Here is a 22,455-nt window from a genome sequence, read left to right as displayed (position 1 = left end):
CAGTGCAGGCAGTTGCTGGCCTTCCACTGTGAGGAGGGACATCTTGAACAGAGGTGTTCCCCCTCTTGAATTCCGCCACCCACTTTTTCACAGTGGAATAGGATGGGGCATCCTCCCCTAATGTTTTCATCATGTCCTTGTGGATGTCCTGTCCATTCATGCTCTTTTTCAGCAGGTATTGGATAACCACACGATTGCTCAATATATCCAATTTTCAGACAATGCTCACCTTCTCTACTTCAGACTTCAATATCTGAAACAGGAAAAAGCTATTAGTGAGAAATTTGGTATGGAGCTCTGCAATGGCATGTACTATGATTAGTAAAACTAACATTCGTCTAAGACAAATGCATCATGTATAGGCCGAGAACTTTTCAGTCACCCCTTGTATGGTTTAATCATTTGGAACATGACTGCTAGGTTTAAAAGAACCACAACTTTGAGGTACTGGAGTTAATGTGTGTGCAGCATTAAGGCCACAGTAGTGTTTAGGCTCTGTTTTATGCAGACTGTTGCTTGTCGCTTTGGCATCTAACCCCAGTGTTCCATATTGCCTGCCCCTTGTCAGTTGTTACCTGAGTGTGAAGTCTTCCAAAAATGTAGTTTGAGCAGCTATCAGGTGACACAGGTGTGTTAAAAAATGCACCTCCGTGAGGCTAAAAAAATCAAGTTTCTAACTTCATTTCATGTACACAACGAGAGCCAATTTGATATATTCAATATGAAACACAGAATTTTTATGAACGCAACAGTTGCTGACCAAGTAAGTTTTATTATGAACTAACGACACTCTACATGTTACATTTCTACCCTATATGAGTGTCTTCTTCAGATGGAGAACTTTCTGTAAAAAGAAAATTTAGTTTAGTTCTTCATGTAAAGAAGACCCTGATATAGGGTAGAAACGTAACATGTAGAGAGTTTTTATTTTGTGATAAAACTGCCTTATTCAGCACCAGTAGTGTTTTTAATATGGAAACATCAGCTGTAGGAAGACTTTTATAACCACACGTAAGTAAAAAAGAAAATCCATATTTTTAGATTGACCCCTAAACTACCCCTTGCTATGGGCCTGCAAAATTCTTGTTAATTTCTACCAGTGGGTTTTATTTTCGCTTTCCCTATGGCGTAGCGGAGCGATTCACTTCACAGCAGTAGAAAAAATGCATACAATATTCTCAACTGTGCTTATGCAAATATTTAAGAAATTATTTCAACTTTAGATAGATCAACAAGAACGTCCATTATATTTAATGATAACAATAATATTTTATTACAGTATAGATGCATTTTGTATCATTAAGCCTTTAATCTCGAATATTTTTCATCATAAAACTTCTCATGATGCATTGTTTTTATGCTAATGGGTAGTTGTTAATCACTGCTCAGAATGAATGTTAGCACTTCTTATTAATTACAGCAATGTTGAAGTCACAGCAGAGAACTTGATAGAGTACCAGTGGCCTCTGAACGACAAAGGTGCCGAGCATTACATGATTCAGGAGCAAATCTCTGAATTTGTGGGAGTAAAGTCTTTCAGGCGACGCTATCCTGATTTGAAGAGAAGACCACTAGAGCCAATGGAAAAGGAATATTTACAAGAAAGGAATTTGGTTTCTAACACACTCTTTGATTTAGGTAAGAAAATAACTCTTTCTTTTATAACCCTGATTTTATGTTCCATGATTTTACATTTCCTTCATTATACAATCAATCCTGATGGTCCCAACATAGCAAAATGTTAGAATGTTTTCTTTTATTTTGCATTTTCCCTCATTTTAAATTTTTTTCACCTGAAAAACTTAAAATCGAGGGTCCACTGTATATTGTTCAGGTTTTGTCTTTGAAACTTAATGTGATATCTTTGGGATGTATGGAGATTGGGGAGACAGTAATCAGCAACATTGTTTTGTTTGTTTTGTTGACTGTCAGCCCATTTATTTTACAAGCCCTTAACCATGCTAATATTAACAGGCCAGTCTGGCTACGGGTAAGTAGTGGATGTTCATGTATAGACTTGCCATGCTGTAATTGAGAAATGCTCATGTTGTTTATTGTCTGGAACAAGACTGCTCTATACTCTTCCGGATTGGCATTTCAAACCTCTTGTTTCTCAGAGCCATTCATTGATTCCTCCTCTTCTGATCCCTTTTCGGAATCTGCCGACCTCCATTGCAGCATGCTATTTCACCAGGGGTCCAAGGTTCGAATCCTAGCCTGGGTGTTCTTTGTGAGTGTCTCTTCATCTATTTCATCATATCGTCTCATAGCCTTAGGTATGGGGTGATCTTTTGGGAATGTAGCTCACTAATCATCATTCATCCTTGATGGTGAGCTCATGGTGAGCTTGGTGGTAAGGTGCTAGAGGTACTAAATTTACACACTTGAATGGCAACACATGACACTTGAGTTTTGCACCCCTAAAGACTGGATCAGCATGGGTAAGTATATACCTGTCTCTGTACTCCAACTGAAGGTCTGCTGGGAGAGGTTATGCTTGTGACTGTACGTAAAGTCTGACTTGCGACTCGCGTTAACACGCTCTCCTTAGAACCTCCTCCTCTCTCTCTATTCAATCGTAACTTGCTCCTCAATCACTGAATTCGAACTGACCCTGAACTCTCTGCCTCCCAGATATTTATTGCAATTCAATTTACTAAACAAATGCACACTCAGGACTGTAGCCTCTTCCTGGATTTCGTCCGTTTACATGTTTATACCGCTGATGACCAGGAAGAGCTTCAGTGCTGTCTGACACTGCATTCCTGTGATGTTTCTGAATATTTCCTGATTGGAAAACGATGGTTGAATGACTGGAAGTTGGAGTTCGTTGTCCATAATAATTAAAAGATACTATGGATCGTTACGATATCATCACGCATGCTCATCACCACGATTAGCCAAAAGTAGCAGAAAAGTGACACTAAATATAAAAAAAAATTACAATCACAGATCCTTTCAGAATTTTCAAACTTTTCTTTATAAACCAGCATCAGCTGCCTCACAAATATATAATTCCTCAGCTGGCATATCTTGCTAGTGGCTATGAACTGTGTGAGGATAAAACTTCTATTCTCTTGTCCAAACTATTCTTCTTGTTTTTCTTGTATGTACGCATTGCTTGCATGATAGAATTATTTTCCTGTAGTTTACGGTTATTACAAGCATAAGAAAACAGTTTTTTCTTTGTGACGTTTCAGGAGAACACACGCTCCTTTCATCAGACATTTATTTTCATTTTGACTAAAGATACAGTTATAACAATGGTTAGTAATTTTTAAACAAAAAGAATCCGTTATATAATGGATGTTGTCAATGTTACATTGTTGTAATATAGCAACTTAACTGTGAAAAAAGCAGTCTATATAGTTGGGTGTATGAAGCCTCCACCCTCCTTTAAAAAGGATCCTGGCTGTGTCAATAAAATAGACTGCTTTTTTCACAGTTAAGTTGCTATATTACAACAATGTAACATTGACAACATCCATTATATAACGGATTCTTTTTGTTTAAAAATTACTAACCATTGTTATAACTGTATCTTTAGTCAAAATGAAAATAAATGTCTGATGAAAGGAGCGTGTGTTCTCCTGAAACGTCACAAAGAAAAAACTGTTTTCTTATGCTTGTAATAACCGTAAACTACAGGAAAATTATTATTCTTGTTACAATATACCGTATTGCTATGTGGCACGAGTGGGAGAGGAAAGAAGACTTTACAGGACCTGATGGTAAGAGACCTGCAGGAAGGCCAAGATGATGATGGAGGGATAACATTGAGATGGACCTAAAGAAAATCGGGAAGGATGAAAAAGATTGGATTGATCTTTCCCAGGATAGGGACAGATGGAAAGTCTGTTTTGCTGCAGCCATAAACCTTTGGGTTTAAGAAGGATAGAGAGTTAGTTAGCTATACTCTGTGTCAGTGGCATAGCGCAGTTCTCCGAGGCCCCCCTGCAAGTAAAATATTGCCCCTCCCCCCCCCCAGTGGAAGAAAGAAACATCGAGATGATGCCAGAGTGGGACGGACGCACAATAGTTAGCAACCCTCCCCCCCCAAGTTGTAAAATGAATTACTTTTAACCCTTCCTTCCCATTTTTGTCATCGACTTAGGCTATATATCAGTTTAGTAGTTTGTCAAAACTAATCAGCGTGGTCTGAATGTCTGATAAATTACTGGATGAAGAAATTAGAAATATTTTTTCTTACTTCAATGTGGTGGCACAGCCAGGATCCTTTTTAAAGGAGGGTGGAGGCTTCATACACCCAACTATTTTGTTTGAAACATTTTAGGTTACATATAATACACATATATTTTTTAAAAAAATACTGTTTGTGGAAATTGTTTAAAGGATAGTACGTAAACACTCCTTTTTTGAACTTAGAGGTGGATGCACCTTCAGCCCAAAAACCCATGGTCTGGCTATATCAGGCCAAGATTCAACGTAGTAGTGAGTTATATACTCAAGCAAACTTATCATTTCAGTTACGGGAGTTGAACTGGACCTCTACATTGTTGATGGTGACCTAATATCGAAGGTCAGTTGCAATCTGCTGCTAAGAAATAAAGGGGGACTCAAGTTTTGAGAGGTAGAAAATTAAGCAGCAACTGGACTTTATTCACTGAAAATTTGTCAATCAATGAAATGCCAATTGGAGCACTGTATACGATGTATACCCTGCATGGTGGAATTGGGTCTACCGGACCTAAGGGCAGAGGGAAAATTGCCCCTGGGCTCCTCTGGCTGAGACAACAGACCACTGCTTATTATTGCGGACGTTCTTATATGATATGTTTCTGGAACCAACTATCTGTTTTGTAAATCCATTTTTTTAAAAAAAAAAATAAGCGACAGTAACTTCTGAATTTGTGGGATTATATAAAATTTCAGGATCACAGAAAGAGAACATAGCAGGGCTCCTAAAGCTCGGGGTTGAGGGGGCGGCTGCTACACCACTGCTCTGTGTGGTTATAACTAGGGAACGGAACTTTAGGTAAATAAATGTTTTTTCTGCGATAAGATAGAGACGCTCGTTTTTGTCAAAATTCTGATCATAGCCTTACATGTCAACACAGCAAATTTTATTTTACATAAAAACACATATTTTCCAGTTTTCCGTATGTAAATACATATTTTGCGAATTTTCATTTTAAATACATAAAATCGCTCATTGACTTCAGCTACCTCGAAATCCTCGAAGGAAAAATGTTGATTCTCAGCACCTCTTTCATATCGAGAGTGTTAGGTTTGTTTTGTCTTTGAACACGCTCGCTGGCAAACTTCTGGCGCCTCGCCTACGATCCTATTGGGGGGGGGGGGGAAATATTACCCCCGCTGGATCTAACTCACAAGTGCTAATGTCTAAATGTACAGAAATTTTTGGGAAAAACCAAGGTGTTCAAAATTTGTGCCAAATTGCACATGTTTTGGAAGGTGAAGTAGAGGAAGAGGAAGCTTTGGAAAACTTCAGCGTTAGTGGCATCTCGTGCTTCAAATATGCAAGAATTGTTTCTTGTGACGTGGAGCGATCTTTCTCACAATATAAGATGCTTTTTAGAGATAATCGTCACAGATTTACAATGGAGAATTTGGAAAAACTATGGTGATCCACTGGAACTCTTCCAAATAATAGCTCACTAAGAGGTAAGCATTTTTGTTACCAAATGTTTTTATTTTTGTCACATATTTTCCTGTTTTTATCACATATTTTCAACATTTATGACACATAAAAAATAAATATTTCTGAGTTTTTTAGCACATAAAGTTCCGTTCCCTAGTTATAACTCTTGAAGGAGATTAAAAAACCAGGTAAAATATCGCTATCAGCCAAAATTTCAAGTTGGTGTAGTCATGTTTGTTATAACTGGTACAGTTAAATAAGGTATAACACTGTATTACAAATATCAAAGTATATTGTTGAAGTTCACTGTCTTGTTTTTTAAGTGCTGAATATTGGAGGAAGGGTGTTGTTATAATATCTTCATTTATGTGGGGGGGGGGGGGATGTGTAAAATGAGTAAGTACAATATTCATAGTAATATCACAACTGCTTTACAGGTCTTACAGTGCTGCTGAGCAATGAAGTATTGGATATCATGTTTGCTGATTTCCCAGAGAAGTTTGAGGATTACCAGAGGGTGCTACGCGAAAGACAAGCAAAAGAACTTAAACAAAAAGGTAATGAAATAATCATTATGCAAGTTGCCTCTTTTCCTCTTGTTCATTACAGTGTAACTTGAAAACCATTCAAACTCATCATAAAATAGGCAATTATACACTGATTTCCAATCTACCTTCGTCTCTTCCCATTAAACAAGACAAGAGTTTTTCTTTTGGATTTTTCTTTTGTGTTGTCACACCTGGAATTTTTAAAATTTAATTTAACAATATTAAAATAGCTTTATCTACATGAAGATTTGTGTTTCCGCATTGCATAATTGGATAGTTTTTTCTGCTTAACACTTCGAACCAATGCCTTCATTCACTAAGTGTACCGTGCCAGATGCTGTGCAACGCGAAAACACGAAACTTCGTGTAGGTAATACTTAAACCACGTTTACCGCATCCATCATGAATTAAAATACCTGTTATGTAATCACTAGAGGCACATATTTGTGGTAAATAAAAAAGCAAAATTTCGGTACAAAACTGAGTTGATTTCAGGTTCAAAAGTGGTAAATAAAATAAAATATCGGTGTTATAGCGGTGAAAAATTGGATGAAAAGTGGTATATAAAAAGACATTTTGCTTTTAAAATTGTGAATATAATCCTAAATTTTATGTAAAAACTACACTTATTCCACAAAATTAACATTTCACTTCTATTTATGTAGTTATCAGAGTATTAAGTTTATTTCTGTGTAAAGGAGTCCAGTTTTGCTTCTCCAATATTAACAGCAGAATTAATCAATTTTCCAGCAGAATTAATCAATTTTCCAGCAGAATTAATACATTTTCCAGGAATTGCATAACTCTCAGGATAATTCAAACCTCCGAAGGTGTTGCGTCGGTGAATAAACCCTAAATTTCGTGTTTAAGAGTTAATGTTGCTTTTTGCAGTTCATTTCGCATTATTTCGTGACAAAACATGGTCACAAAATGCATCTCACACCTTTCAAAAACATGAAATATTAACACTACAATGTGTTTTTTCACATTTCGTTTTTTCGTCAAAAACGAAATATGCATGCCCCTAGTAATCACAAAATTCAATTTTTCACACAATACCGATACAGGATAAACAGGATAATTTACAGGATATTTGGACTCTGCAAAAGACCAAAATGTCAGAATAGCATCATCCAGTATCGATAAATAAATTCCATCCAGTACTTTCTGATACCTACACCACTGGTATCAGCCAATACTGATACATCGGCATCAATATTTAATCAGCACTACAATTAATATTTAAAGACTGATCGCTCAAAGATCCAACTTCAAATTCTATTTTTTTCTATTTCCATCAAAAGGCAAGGAGGGTCATATGAACCATGAACCAATTGGCTTCATTGAGTTGCCATGCAGAGGTGAAATTCTTGAGGTATTCTGCTTTGTCAAACTTACAGAAAGCTAAACAGGTGGGAATGGCATCCCCAACAAGGCCAAGGTGCGGCAAAGGCTAGTGGTCGCCGGAGTGTAGCAAACGAATGAGTCTCCGATCCTCTGCTTCTCCCTGAACTGTGAGTGAAGGGCACATGTTGATAGCAGAAGGTGTAATTTACGACTGAGCAAAAAACAGTCATGCAGCAACACTGCTTGTTGTACTTTGAAACTCTGCCATCTGAGACGAAAAGTCTTGGTTTGTTCTTAGGTCGAATTGGTTTTAATGTAGCTTTTCTTGCAACTAGCAAGTTCTGTCCTATTTCTACTTTAATATTTAAACAGAGTTGAAACAAGTTGAAACACTAGAGAAAGTCTTGGAAATTCATCAAAAGTGCCTTTAAACGTCATGGAATTTATAGTGGGTGCAGTAAACTTAGTTTTAATATTGTATGTGTGATGTTCTCTATACAGTGAAACCGCGATTTTACGTTCCTGCATTATACGTTTTCCCGCTTAATATGTTCATCCAGTCAGGCCCTGGCAAAGGCCATGTTAAATGATAGGACGTTCACCTCGATTTTACGTTCACTCTAACTTCCGTTTCCCACTCTATACGTTTTACCGAGCTGTGACGATGTCTTAAAATTTGGCAGAAACCTGTTCTGTTGACTACGCAACTTCTCCCTCTCTTTTTCTTGCTTTTGCAGCTGTTTCATTCACCACGCAACCTTGAACTTCCAGATATTAGGCTTTCTTGCGATAGGAGGGAGCGAACAGGCATGGTCAGGTGGGAGGGTACAACTTGCATTTGTCATACCTCCCTTGAGAGACAGGAAGGGAAAACGGCACTTCTTGCATTCCCCGTGAAGACGAAATGGGCCGATCCTTCTGCCGTGGGTTCAGACAAGAAGCGCACTGTTGCCAAACCGATTCTCTCTAAATGCTGCCTTCCCTTAGAGTTTGGACACAATGTGTGTGACTGAGGTGTCTTTGTTCACCCTTCCCCTCCACAAAAATGCAAGTGGAAAATTGACAACGAGACTCGATCACCATTGCCTTCTTTGACCACACATTTACTGAGTTCTTCATAGTTGACGAGAACGAAGAAAAGAGGGGGACTTGTTTGTAAAAACTTTTCCTTTCTTCTTGTTTGCAACATTGAAAATCGAAAAATTAAGGATTTGTCATACCGGATAACAACTGCACTTTTTCTTAAGTGGAAATTCGTTTAGATTCCTTAGGCAATATGATTGGATGTTGTTCAATTATTTTTAATGGGATGTTTTTTCACGAACGAACGCTATATCATTTGGTTATCAGAATGAAGCTGAAAACTCACAAGCTAACGTGATCATTTTTTTCTATGGGCAGATAGGGCAATATTTTACTCAATATTTGTGTCAAATCAATTGTGTGTGGGGGGAGGGATGTTGGGATTAATGATTCTTCTACGTGAGGCAGATAATGTTTTCTCTATGCAGATTGTGTAACTCGTATGTTGTAAAGTGATGGGGCCATGAAAAATGAGTGAATAAACAAGATGTGTGGCAATATTTTCTGAGAGCAGTCTAATTTAGTGCACATCTAAATGTCATTAAAATGCGTATTTGGGCCAAAAGAGCACGGGGCCTGCCCAAGCATGGCTCTGATCATATCACCTTCAAATTGGCAAAAATCGAAGAATATGTGGGGTAAAGGTGGTTGGAGCATGGTGCTGATCACACCATCTCCCACATCCCGTATGCGTCACAGCATGGTGCAAAGTGCATGGGAAACTTTACCTTCACCTTTTTCTCATATGTCGTGGAGACAATATATCGCCGATATCACGATACGGAAAAATATAAGTATTGTATCGTCTGTGACGATATATCGCGATATCATATTTCCGATATCGTCAATCCCTAATCACTAGTCTTGTAATTATTGAAAAGTGCTACCAAGTATTTCTTCCCCACTTTTCTTGCTCCTTTGGAAGTGAGCACCCTTACACGTGACAACTTAACCAATTAACATAAAGGCAAAAATACTTCCCTCTGGCGTCTAAAATTATGCAGTTGCTGTTCAACGCGCATTCAACAAACATAGCGTACTGCAAGTGAAAAAAAAGATGCCCAACACATGAGCTCATTACTCGGGCACTGTGCAGAGCTATGCAGTAATTGAAGGATTCAGCCCCTTTCTCATTTTTAATGCCCCGCATCGGAAATCTTGCTCATATGTCTGAAGCATTGACATGACAACATTGGAGAACTTCAAGCAGTGATCCTTCTCCCCCTCCTTCCTGCTTTCTTCTTGCAACTTGGCCGGGAATAAGCACACTTCTGATAAGACTTGTTCAGCGTTGCTCGGCTCAACTACCTGTTCCACTCCCCCCCTTCCCCTCCCTTCTGCGAGCAAGGGGCAGCTGGCAACCGGCGCCAAATGTTTTGTCTCCTGGCTCCAGAGCTATGACTCATCCAAAGGGAAGAAAAACGGTATTGTTTTGAATCTCCTCTCCGAAGGTTATTTTGTTTTGACGATTAGGAAACACGAGTACCAGACACAAAGCGAGGAGTTAGAAAAATAATAGCAATTTTTTTTTCTTGTGCTGCCTTCTGATAAACATCTTGAGCACACCGAGCAGTGCAGGATGGAAATGCAGATGATGCTAAGAATAATATAATCGCCGCTGTTCTTTGGAACTTCGGAACAACTCACGTGCTGAAAATAAATCACGCAATATTAAACGTTGACGGAAAAAAAAATGAACATGTTATTTATGGGGAAACTATTGGTGGAAGGGGTGTTTGCCTTCTGCAAGACTTCTAAATCTAATAATAAATCGTCAATTAACATGGATATAAATAACAATCGGTGGCGTGCCCAAAGGGGGTGATGAGTCCCCCTCTGGCCAGTATTACTAAAAAAAAAGAAAGAGGATGCCAAAGGCAGTAAAAGATGGCAAAGTGGGGGCTGACTACTATAAAAAGTATACGTAACCCCATTCCCCCTTTCGAAAATCCTGCACGCATCTCTGATAATTTATTGCGACATCTAAAAATGTGTAAGGGTGACAAAGCTTGTTTTGTTCACTTCATGCTGTTGGGCTGATCGGGACTGGATACATATGCAGCTCAAAGTGGAATCTGAATCATTCTGCATGTCTTCAGGACACTTTGATTACAGTATATAAAGATGCTTGGTGTCCAGCTATAAATCATCACCTCCTTTCAGTTACCCAGGACTTCTAAAAATAGCAACTAATTACCAGTTTACAGAGTGAATGGAGATCTCACACGATCAGATGTGTAAACTGAACCTAATAGGTGGCAGTTAGAAGCAGTCATCCACCGTCCCTACCCTTGAAACTGGTTCCCGCTAATCCGTCATTGATTTTAACAGCACGTCTTGCTTTTGACCTTAGAACTTGATTATCATACTTCCTTCCTGTTGTTAAATAATTTTTGATACAATATACCCCATAAAAAGTAGATTGTGTAGTAATTTCTTACTGACACTTGACTTTCACCCCTCCCTTATGCTTTCCCGCATTTTATGTTTTTTTTTTATTTACGGGCCCCTGAAAAATGTAAAATCGGGGTTTGACTGTATCTGCATTGCAAATTTAATTGGTTTTCCAATTTAAGGACCAATTCCTTTGATGCTGTATGAGTTATTTGGAGCCCTCCAGCCAACATTCATTTTAAGCACAGATTTTCTGCATACATTTTATGTACCGTTAAGACACCAGAAAGCCTGAGGATTTTTAATGTTTGTACTTCCTTCGATTTCTCACATGTGATGGTTTGGAATGTGTTGTTAGAATAAAAACATTAATTTTGTGCCCTAAGTGTAGTTTTTACATCAAGTATTAGATTTTATTTACATTATATCACAGAATTGTCTCCTTATATACTGCTTTTGAACCCAAAATGGAGTCGGGGACATCTATCACTAGGGGCATGCATATTTCGTTCTTGACGAAATTACAAAATGTGAAATAACGCATTGTAGTTTAAATTGTTCATGTTTTTGAAAGGGGTGATGTGCATTTTGCTATCATATTTTGTCACGAAATGATGTGAAATGAACTTCAAAATGTGAAATAAACTCTTCAACATGAAATTTACAGTTTATTTACCGACGCAACACCTTCCGAGGTCTGAATTTTTCTGAGAGTTATGCAAATCACTGAAATTTTATTCCGTTGTAAATATTTGAGAAGCAAAAATGGACTTCTTTTGACAGGAATAAACTTAATACTCTGATAACTATATAAATGTACAGAAGTGAAATGTTAATTTTGTGTAACAAGTATAGTTTTTAAATAAATTTTAGGTTTTTATTCACAGTTTTAACACCAAAATGCTATTTTATGCATCACTTTTCATATCAAAATATGTCTAGTTTTTGTACCAAAATGTTGATCTTTTATTCACCATAAATATGTGAGACTATCAATACCATTTGTATTGTAGTGATTCCAGTGGAGAAGAATAAGATGGTGGAGTATAAAGAGAAGGCAATAAGGTCAGCAGCTGCTTGGAACTTCGGCTTCAACAAAGAGAGGAAGGATGAAAGACGATGCTGCTTTGACCTACAGAACTTCGCTATTCATTATCCAAAAGCAAGAACTCAGAAAATGACGAGGGAAATAGCGAAAGTTGGTCATTATCCAATAGCTCTCATTCCAGGACAATATACAGATTTTTACAAAAGGTAAGTTGTAAATTCGTTGCATGAAACACGGTTCAATTCTCTTCTTACACAATTATTGAATGTCAATCAACAGCCTTCTGTGAATGGCTGGAAGAGAGGCACTGAAATTGAAAGGGGAATAAAGCAATTTTTCACAAAATTAACATGGAATTATTGTATTTGTGGAAGATTAAGTTGTTTTCTTGTACTATTCCTACATCTTATCAGTATCAGTTAAGACCTAATTTCTTTTAGGATCTGTTAGGTGATCTGTTTCTGCGTGGCTCTGAGACCCACCCAGCCTTGTGTAAATGGGTACCTGGGGGGAACTATGGCAGAGATCAAGAATATGTGAAGCCCTATACCTCCACATAACCCATATGCCTTCATGGCATGCGTGACACAATAAAGTGAACCTTTGCCATACCTTTACCTTGAACAACACCCCAGCCCATGCCATCTCTGCCACCTCCTTATTTTACCCAACAGGCTCCCTCACAGGGAATATTATCAGAGAAACCCTTACATTCTTCCAGAAAAAACACACCCCATCTGGCACCTTGTACTTTGAAATACTCCAAACAAAAAGAAAAATGCACACCCACTGCGCAACCTCTACCCACCAACTTAAGGAACTCTGATCACACCGCACTGAGCAGCAAGGCACAGCAGATGACTCAACCACCCTACCTAGCAATAAATAACCACCAGTGCTGCCAGATGACAAAAACTAGAACTACTACCAACTGAGAGCACAACAGATGACTTAACCATCCACCAGTGTCACCAGACGGTGGAAAGCAGAACTATTACCATCCAGGAGCAAACAAAGCAGTGACGTGCTATCATCTCCATTCTACATGTTGCAACCTGTGTTAATGAAGGCAGTGGCCTTTCAAAATTAATCAATCAACAACAACACAGAATATGGAACTTTACCTACCATGAATTATGTGACTGTTGTTCCTCAATCTATCTGTATTGTAAGAGTATCATACAAACCCATGTAAGCTTATACAAAGACATATACATTATTGAATACTGAAATCACATTTGAAATCCTAGCATCAGTGGCAGCGATGGGGGGGCAGTTGCCCCCCCCCACGTTTTTGCCACTTTTGCCCCGCACTATGATAAATTTTATCTACGAAGGCAAATGTACTGTCTTTGCCCCCCTGGTTTTGGGGCCCAATCGCCACCACTGCCTAGCATTGTAGGTTTTAGATTTGTTAAAAAGACTTAGATGTGTTGGCTTTATCACTAGATATGGTGTTAGTTTCAGACATTGTCTCCAGTGGTAACCACTTAATTTTAAAACTAGACTTCATTTTTGGAAATCCTAGGAATTTTATAAAAATCTGCTAAATTCGGGAAAATCGTTGTTTTTAATGAGCTTTAGTCATTCTTCTTTGACATCTTTGTTAATATTTGTTAAATGTTTGCTAAATATTGCGATTGAGCTTCTGTAACTTTTTTTTTCTATCTTGTTGATTTTTGAATTTTTTGTGTTTATTTTTTAATCAGATAACTTTTGTTCAAAGCATGCTCACATATATCTACCTTGTCAGATATCACTTCTTGAATTTCTTCTGAATTCTATAACTTACATGTTTCTGTTGCCTGTTTAGATGTAGTCAAATTTTATGTTGTAAATTCCTTTCCAACATGCAAGAAACGATGATGATGATGAAACTGAACTTGTAATACATTGTCTTTTCAGATACACTCCAGCAGAGCTGAAGTACTTCCCCCTCAACACAGTATTATATGGGCCAGTACGCTCCAAGAACTTGGAGGACCCAGGCTCTGATATTAGCGATTCAGATTCTGATGAGTCAAGTTCTTCAGAAAGTAGCAGGTAAGCTTGAAATTGTCCAGTGTGTGCTGATGCAAAAAAATATCAATTTCCCTTCCTTCTCACTCTCCGGGGCGGGGGTTTTGGAGGATATGTAAGAAAAATGTTATGCATCCTGTATTATTCGGAAGTGTCATTTATAAATTTTGATTGGTAACATCATCACTTGTAATCCAAGGGGTCCTGGGTTCGATACATGGAACAACATTGCACAGTGATTTGCAACCCACTTTAAAACTTTAGGTCTAGTTCTCATTAGCCTATCTGTGCATAAAGTGGACTTAAAACAAGAATTGAAACTCAATTATAAGTATTGAGGTCTAATTTACCTTCTATTCAGAAAATTTGTTGTGTGTTATCTATTACGGATTTAACAGATAATTTCGTACTCTTTATCAGTAAAATTACCGGTATTTTTGTTTGTCTGTAAATAGACTAAGTTACTGAAACATTCTGCAATTTTGTTATTTTTATGAGTACAGTTAGGAAACTGCGGTGCACTAAACATAGTTTAAAGTTTATCATAAGATGGGGCAAGACATTTTGAACCTGACTGCCCAAGTCCCATAAATTTCTGTCACCTACGACTTATAGTTTCTTGAAGAAACACTGGACAACATCAGGTCTCAACATACACAGACAACCACCTTTTCATTTTCCTTCGCTTTGTTTTTTTCGTTGCCACCACGTGGTGTTAATTTCGTCTCAATATACACAATGAGCCTTCATTGTCGTTGGCTTTATCATAGCAAATCTGAGTTAGTTTGAATTCTTATATGCTGCAGTGATATGGTATTATAATCCTGTGTACAACTATTCACTATTATTTCATTGCACTCATATATGCACACACACATATATATATACTGTGTATGCATTATAAAAATAATAGTTGAATATTGGACACAGTGAATTCTCTGTGTTTCCCTTCCACTAGTGGTTAGTTTGGCTACAGCGCAATAGCACAGGCCGCGTATTGGCTGAACTCATGTTCTTTCTAAAACCATACAGGGTATAATATGCACACAAAAAAAGTGCGAACGTATCCACGTACTTATTTATTTTATTTGATTAATTTCACTGACCACTAGGGATGGGCAATATCGGAAATTTGATATCACGTTATATCATCACCGATGATACAATATAAGGGCCTCCCCCATGGTACAGTGGTAGTGTCTTTGCCTTGTAATCAAGAGGTCCTGGGTTCGATACCCGGTGGAGGCACAAGTGGTTTGGATCCCACTTTAAACTGTAGGTCCAGTCCCGATTAGCCATACTGTGCATAAAGTGCACTTAAAACAGCAACTCAAACCAAACGATTCAATATAATATTTTTTCCATATCTTGATATCGGCGATATATCGTCTCCATGATATATCCCCATGATATATCCCCAACATGATATATATTGCCAAATATCATGATGATATATCGCCAACATGATATATATTGCCAAATATTGTGATGATATATTGCTTACACGATATGTATGTATTGCCAAAATATTGTGACCATGTATCATCTAGTTGATATTGCCTGGATGATATTTTTTCAAAATCACAATTTATCGTCTGGACGATATATTGCCCAACACTAGTGAGCACACTGTCACCACCCACATTGGAAGTTGTGGGTGGTGTGTCGTCTGCTCAAGTAGTGAAAGCCAAATGTGGTGGGATTGTCCATTATCAGTATTTATTCATGACTAAACAGCATTACATCCTGAGTACAAAAACAGTCGTTAATTTCAAATAATCATAAAATTAAAACTTATTGTAATATTCATGATGGATGCGGTAAACGTGGTTTAAAATTACTTCATTCACTAAAGGTACTGCATCTGGAGCGGAGATGGTACTGTGTCACTGCTTTGTTTGTTCCCGGGCAGTGGCAGGGAACAAACAAAGTAGCGACGTGGTACCATCTCCTCTCCAGATGTCGTACCCTTAGTGAATGAAGACCGAGAGTCTTCAAAATTAATAGGATATAACCATTAAATTGTGCAACGTGGAAATACGAAATTTCAAAATTTCACGTAAGTAATTATTGTAATATGTTTATAATATGGTAATTCAAAAAAAAAAATTCTCTCCCGCACAATCTTTGTTCACTACATCCACCGCCGGAGGGCAGTGAAATCCATGATGGTCCTCACCCCACAGCAACGTAGCTGGTGCATGTTGGAATTTGCTAAAACAGATAGTGTTGTAACTATGTATCATGCTTTCAAACACAAGTATAATGTGGATCCACCTACTAACAAGTGGATTTTGAAGTGTTACAATAATTTCAGTGAGAAAGGATGAATCTGCCATCAGAGAACGGGACATTCAGGCTGACCATCAGTCTCGGAGCTAGTTGGAGAATCATTTTTGTGCAGCCCCACATCGTGCAGAGCTAGCCGAAAGTTACACGCCCATCAAAGCATGGTAAACAAAACCTTAAGCAAACGTTTGTGTTTTCACCCTTACAAGCTGCAAACGTACAATAATCTAGCTCGGACCAGACTCTCTGTAACATATCCGGCGTGATCGAGTAACGGGTGGGTTGCACATCGAGTGTACTTGATACCAACCAATACCACTTGAAACTACGATGCAACTGTAGCCAGCATTGTGTAAGAATATTCCAATAAAGTTACATTCTATATCTGTTGGAAATCAAGAACTGTTTTTGTGCTCACCCTGTACATAGACATCGGTATTGGCCCATCCTTATTTTTCACTGTTGTTGCTGTAGTATTTGAAAAAAGAATAATGTGAGAACTTTTTCTTTCTCTTTGCAGTAGTTCTTCCAGCGAGGCATCTCAGGATTCAGAGGAATCCAAGCCAGTTCCTGCAGCCGAACCAGAGGAAACACCAAGCATCACCTGTAAATCTTGCAGTGGTGGTCCTAATCATAACAAACAGGGACAACCAGAAGTTCTCATACAGTGTGGTCAGTGTGGATCTCATGGTAAATAGTTATTTCTAATTGTGCAAGATGATCTGGGATACAAGGTTTCAGTTTGAAGTTTTCATATCATAAGTGTTGTGTTTTGAGAGAAATGTTTACCCTTTTATTGTAATATTTTTAAAAATACAAAAGAATATAAAAATTCCCACAATTTTTTTTGTCCACTATTTAGCAATTGGCAAGAAAAACTTTCCAACAGTGGAACCTATATATATATATATATATCTATACACAGTACAAAATAGAAAAAAGTACCTAGCCTACTGCTAGACTAGGGCACTTTACTAGACTTTTTAAAATTTTGAAAATTGTATTGGATAATACAATTAAACTTTTTGGGGGTGAACTGTGAGGTATTATCAACACAACTTCACATGGTTGTCTTACCCTAAGAATACTACATTTTAGAGTTTTTTTTTATTCACATTGGTTTATTATGGAAGCCACTGAAGCCCTCCAATTGTAAATAATTGTGCAAAATATAAAATTTCTCTCGTAGCAAAATTTCTCTTCTGACAAGAACATGAGGCTTTTAAGAAAATGCAACCAACTGTAGCTATCTACAGTAAATACCATATTTATGCATGAGTTGGTGTTTTTTAAGTCCACTTTATGCACAGTAAGGCTAATCGGGACTGGACCTACAGTTTAAAGTGGGATCCGAACCACTTGTGCCTCCACCGGGTATCGAATCCGGGACCCCTTGATTACAAGGCAATGATGCTACCACTGCGCCATGGGGGAGGCGCCTTTATGCATGTATAATGCACACCCTGTTTTTTGATGGGGAAACATAACAACAATTATATCTCCTTCAATTCAGGTTCAAGAAATGGCTTTCTAAGTTGTAGGTCATAAAGCTGTTGCTATTCTGATCAAGAACGAATGACATCATACCTATTCAATGAGTCACCTGTTTCTATGTGGACCATGATACGTGAAAAATCATGGGAAATGGCCATTTCATTTTTATAGTGTTTTTTAAAATATTATTACTAATGAAATCTAACCTGGTAATTTGTATTTGGACCTGTTGATATATACGTGTTATATGCAGCGACATAGTGAAAACATGCATGGTTGTAATGTTGGCTGTCTGAATTAATCTGTGAATAATATGCATCACAGTTTTTTGTGGGGAAGGTTTTGGAAAGAAGTGTGCATTATACATGAGTAAATACAGTAGTTTCTTTCTAAGAACTTCGTTGTACATCAGTGTACACTTGAGAACCTCAGACTGTTAGCACAAAAGTGCCATATAGACCGGTTGATATATTTGTGAACTGGTAAGTATCTAAAGATTAAAAGTACTGTAGCAAATAATTGTATTGTGCATTGAGTATAGTAATATATAATGGCAGGAGGCATTTACGTTTAAGGATCTGTTTTATTAAATTTATTTGTATTATGTAATTATTTCCCATTTATGTTTATTAAGGTGTGAATTATGAAAGATTGTCTTTTTTGTTAATGGTAAAATGGAAGTTAGAAAAGTTTTGAGATACATCTACATGGTACAAGATGTGAAAAACTTTGTGGCTGCATCTCTTTACATGTTCAACATGCAGTTTCAGAATGTGATGTAATGCACACTGCTACAGTGGAACAGAGATTTTTCAGTCCAGGATTCTGGTGCCTCCCCGATGGCATAGTAATCAAGGGGTCCAGGGTTCTACACCCATCGATGGCACATTGTAGGTCCAGTCTCGATTCAATGTTAAGTGGACTTAGCATTGAATTAAACTCGAACATTCCTGGATTTTATATTTTTTCCTGCTGTACATTTATTATCCATGAAAGATTGTGTTCGAAGTTTCCCACAGAAAGATGCTTCTGTTCGGCAAGTTGGCGATTTACACTAGCTGAATGTTTACAGGAATGACTGCAGTGAGCTCCGAACAACATTCTCTGCAGTGCTGGATCCAATTTATAAAATTTTCTCAGTACATTGTCCCACGTTTTAAGTTTTTCACCTTTCACCTTGAAAAATGTAAAATCGAGGTTCCACTGCACATTCATTACAATGTATAAAGAATGTGAGCATTTGTAAGCAACAGCTTTGTATGAATAGAAATGGATTGAATAAATTGAAGTCAAAACTTTTCTGGCAATCCCTTGTAAATATAAATTATAAGGTTTGCAGTTACTCATACTAAACATTTCCCTTGAAAAGTAATGATAGTTTCCCTCAACCAGCAGAATGTTGTGTTTTGACAGGTCATCCAAGCTGTTTGGACTTGACGCTTGACATGGTCCCTCATATCAAGTTGTATGACTGGCAGTGTACTGACTGCAAGACGTGCATTGAGTGCAAGGAACCGGCTGACGAAGACAAGATGCTTTTCTGTGACATGTGTGATAGGGGGTAAGACAGTTCAGTCTTCGTGTGTTTACATGTGTGTGAATGTGTTGGCCTTATTTTCAATTGTTTTACGTTGACTATTGCCTTCATAGCTATCTTCAGTAGTACTGTTGTTAGTAGGTTAGCTCCTGAAGTTTGCTAGTTTTTTTCCCAGGAGGGGCTAGGTTTTTTTAAGGTTGTTGTCGTGACTTTAAGGTAGTTCTTTCTTGCCTCGGTTGACTGAGTGTGTTTTTTTCTTGTATGACATGTACAGAGTTAATTAAACTTTGATGCACATAGTGTAATTTTGTGGCATTTTTGTCAGTGTGTTGCTAATGTAATGCATGTACTATTTTTAATCACTATCATGAACAGAAGTAGTAGTAGGTGTTGAATAATATGTACGTGTTAAAGTTGCTGAAGCTGTTTTTTTCTTGTAATTTTGTGTATGTGGAATTGATTTTTCCTAATTCTGTTTTTATTCTCATTGTGTTCTACTAGAGAATACTCTCAGTTGGAATTTTGGTATATAATTTTACAAACTTACATATGTATGCATCAAATTTGACACACACATGCACACAAACAGGGTGTTGCCACACGGCACTAACAAGACTTTCACAGATTGCGGAGGGCATCACAATGAAAAGCTTTTCTGCATGGTGTACCATGCAACCAGTCTTACCAAACCACCTGTACGTTCACAGAACGTTTTCAGATTTGGTGGAGCAACACCAGAAAATATATGGTGGATTATCCCCATCGGTAACCCACTCGGTCTGTTGCATCTATAAACGAGAGGGTTTGGGTAGGCCTGTTTTGGACCAAGATATTTCTGAGTTTGGGAGGATGACAGAAAACAACTGTAGGCTTTTTCCGAGAAGACATTCATAGTGCCAGGATCACTGTGGAGGATGGAAGGGTGAACTTTTATAAAAATAAAATGACAAACATTTCACGAGGAACCTAATTTTTTTTCTTCCCTAATTAATGCATGTTAACATGGCTCTATTACAAATTTATTTTATGGAATGTGGATATATACGAATGACCTCTTCAGATTCATATGGAAGTGGTGAAGTAGCAGATTCTTTTCTTCAGAGAAACACAATATGCACCTCCAGGAACTTTCAGTGTTGGGGAACACTTGAGATAGCATGGCTACTTGCTATCTGGTATTTCGAGTAGCAATTGCTACTTCAGGATGCAAGAATTCCACTTGCTATCCTAGTAGCAAGATGGCAAACAGGGCTCACGTAAAGGTAAAAGGTAAAGTTCCCCATGTATATACCACTGTGCCATGAAGGCATATTTAGGGAATGGGGATGTAGGACCCCACACATTCTCAATCTTTGCCATATAGGAGGTGATGTGATCAGCACCATGCTTTGGCCACCTTTACCCCCCCCCCCTCTTCCAGGGTTGCCCCCAGGTACCCATTGATTTGAGGTGGGTGAGCACTAGGGCCACTTTATATGGGGACAAGCCCAAATTTTTTTTTTACCTTAAATCATCCACCCTGAGAATCAAACCCTCATCTCCCAGTTGGCAGTCAAACGCCCTACGGACTACATTGTTCGTAGTTACTTATATATATTAATGTAAATAGATGTCTTTGTTAACTTATCTGGCTGTTCAGTCAAGTTTGATGTACAGTGTGAAGAGCATGCATCGTGAGACGATTGTCAATTCTTCTCGGCTGTTGCTTCCTGCTACTCAACTCTGCATCCAGGAAATGCCATAAAACATGCCCAATCTAGAAACCGTGCTTTGCTCCAACATTTAGCATTCTGTAGATGCCCAATATCTTTCCCGCACATGCATGTGGGCACGTTTACACACACACACACACACACACACACACACTCACTCCCCTCCCCCTTTTCTCTCTCTAACACACACAGATAGATATGTATTACATACATGTACAGAAACATTATAAGTTTTGAGTGACAAAACTTTTTAGCATAGGAAATATCTTCTTATTTTCATTCATTGCAAAAGTAACGCAGACAGAGATAATACAATATGAAATGAATACGTATAGCATCATTTATATTTAAAGTGCTTTTGTTTGTGTATTGTAGGTATCACATCTACTGTGTAGGTTTGCGCCGTGTGCCGAGTGGCAGGTGGCACTGTCAGGAGTGTGCTGTGTGTGGATCTTGTGGCAGCAAACAGCCAGGAGGGTCAGAAGGCGATCAGAATGCCCAGTGGCAACACGAGGTAGGTGCCTAGTCAGCTGTTGCAGTGTGTACGAGAATGTACATCGATTTTACATTCCCGCATTTTAAGTTTTTCCAGCTTGATCTGAGAAACCTAAAATCTAGGTTCTACTGTATTTCTGTTGAACTGGTGCTTCTCTGTATTACAAAATTATAAACAAAATAATCAAAATGTTTGTGGTAAACTCTCAAGATTGCCATCAAAGATTTTTTGATATTTGAGTCCTGATTTGGGCACAAGTGTCATTCATCAGTTTCATCTCATCATCATTCATCCTCCTCATGATGATCAAGTAAAGAATATCAGAAAACCAACGTGAAAAGATGCTAGCAAAATAGAAGCACTATCTCCATCTTATTTTTATTGGTAATTTTTGATCTTGCACAAGAAACCTCCATCAGCCCAAAATAATTAACTTTTGGTTGTCTGTAATTTGTCAGTTTTTTGAGTTGGTCAGTAAAGTTTATATTTTTTTTGTTTTGATTGCAATTTGCAATACCGGTTCAGTGACCAAACTTTGATCTCTCCATTGAAGTTCCTAGTCTCAGTTCTTGTCCTGTGTATGGGTGTTTAGTGAGTGCCCCTTCATCAATTTATCTAATAATCACTCATTTTCATGTTTGCGATTAGTGAAAAGTAGCAGAAAAGTGAAGCTAAATAATAAAAATATTAATACAATGATAAGATTCTTTTGGGCGTTGTGAAAAAAAAAATGCAAGCTTTTGAGAGCTAACGTCACTCATCTTCAGGGTAGAAAATCTTCTCACTTCTACCTTGAAGATGAGTGTGACATTAGCTCTCGAAAGCTTGGAATTCATTCTTCGCCAGGAAAGCTTTGAGACTTACT

At 37.9% G+C, this 22,455-nt stretch overlaps 1 protein-coding gene across 3 annotated transcripts in view; it reads left to right on the top strand.

Annotated features, from left to right (window-relative positions):
• Nucleotides 1–22,455, top strand: part of LOC145980974 (uncharacterized) — a 56,288-nt gene that overhangs the window by 29,507 nt on the left and 4,326 nt on the right. For 2 of the 3 annotated variants that reach the window (XM_083114064.1, XM_083114063.1), the window contains exons 5-11: nucleotides 1,421–1,638; nucleotides 6,061–6,180; nucleotides 12,009–12,249; nucleotides 13,949–14,086; nucleotides 16,872–17,041; nucleotides 19,259–19,406; nucleotides 21,470–21,608. In XM_083114064.1, the coding sequence (XP_082970190.1) occupies nucleotides 1,421–1,638; nucleotides 6,061–6,180; nucleotides 12,009–12,249; nucleotides 13,949–14,086; nucleotides 16,872–17,041; nucleotides 19,259–19,406; nucleotides 21,470–21,608 (1,174 nt within the window). The remainder of the gene's footprint in view (nucleotides 1–1,420; nucleotides 1,639–6,060; nucleotides 6,181–12,008; nucleotides 12,250–13,948; nucleotides 14,087–16,871; nucleotides 17,042–19,258; nucleotides 19,407–21,469; nucleotides 21,609–22,455) is intronic. The other variant, XR_014440907.1, reaches the window with a different exon arrangement.

Source organism: Lepisma saccharinum, chromosome 28 (assembly GCF_977018435.1).
Source record: "Lepisma saccharinum chromosome 28, izLepSacc3.1, whole genome shotgun sequence".
NCBI classification, from domain to species: domain Eukaryota; kingdom Metazoa; phylum Arthropoda; class Insecta; order Zygentoma; family Lepismatidae; genus Lepisma; species Lepisma saccharinum.
This window is presented reverse-complemented; position numbering and strand designations above follow the sequence as displayed.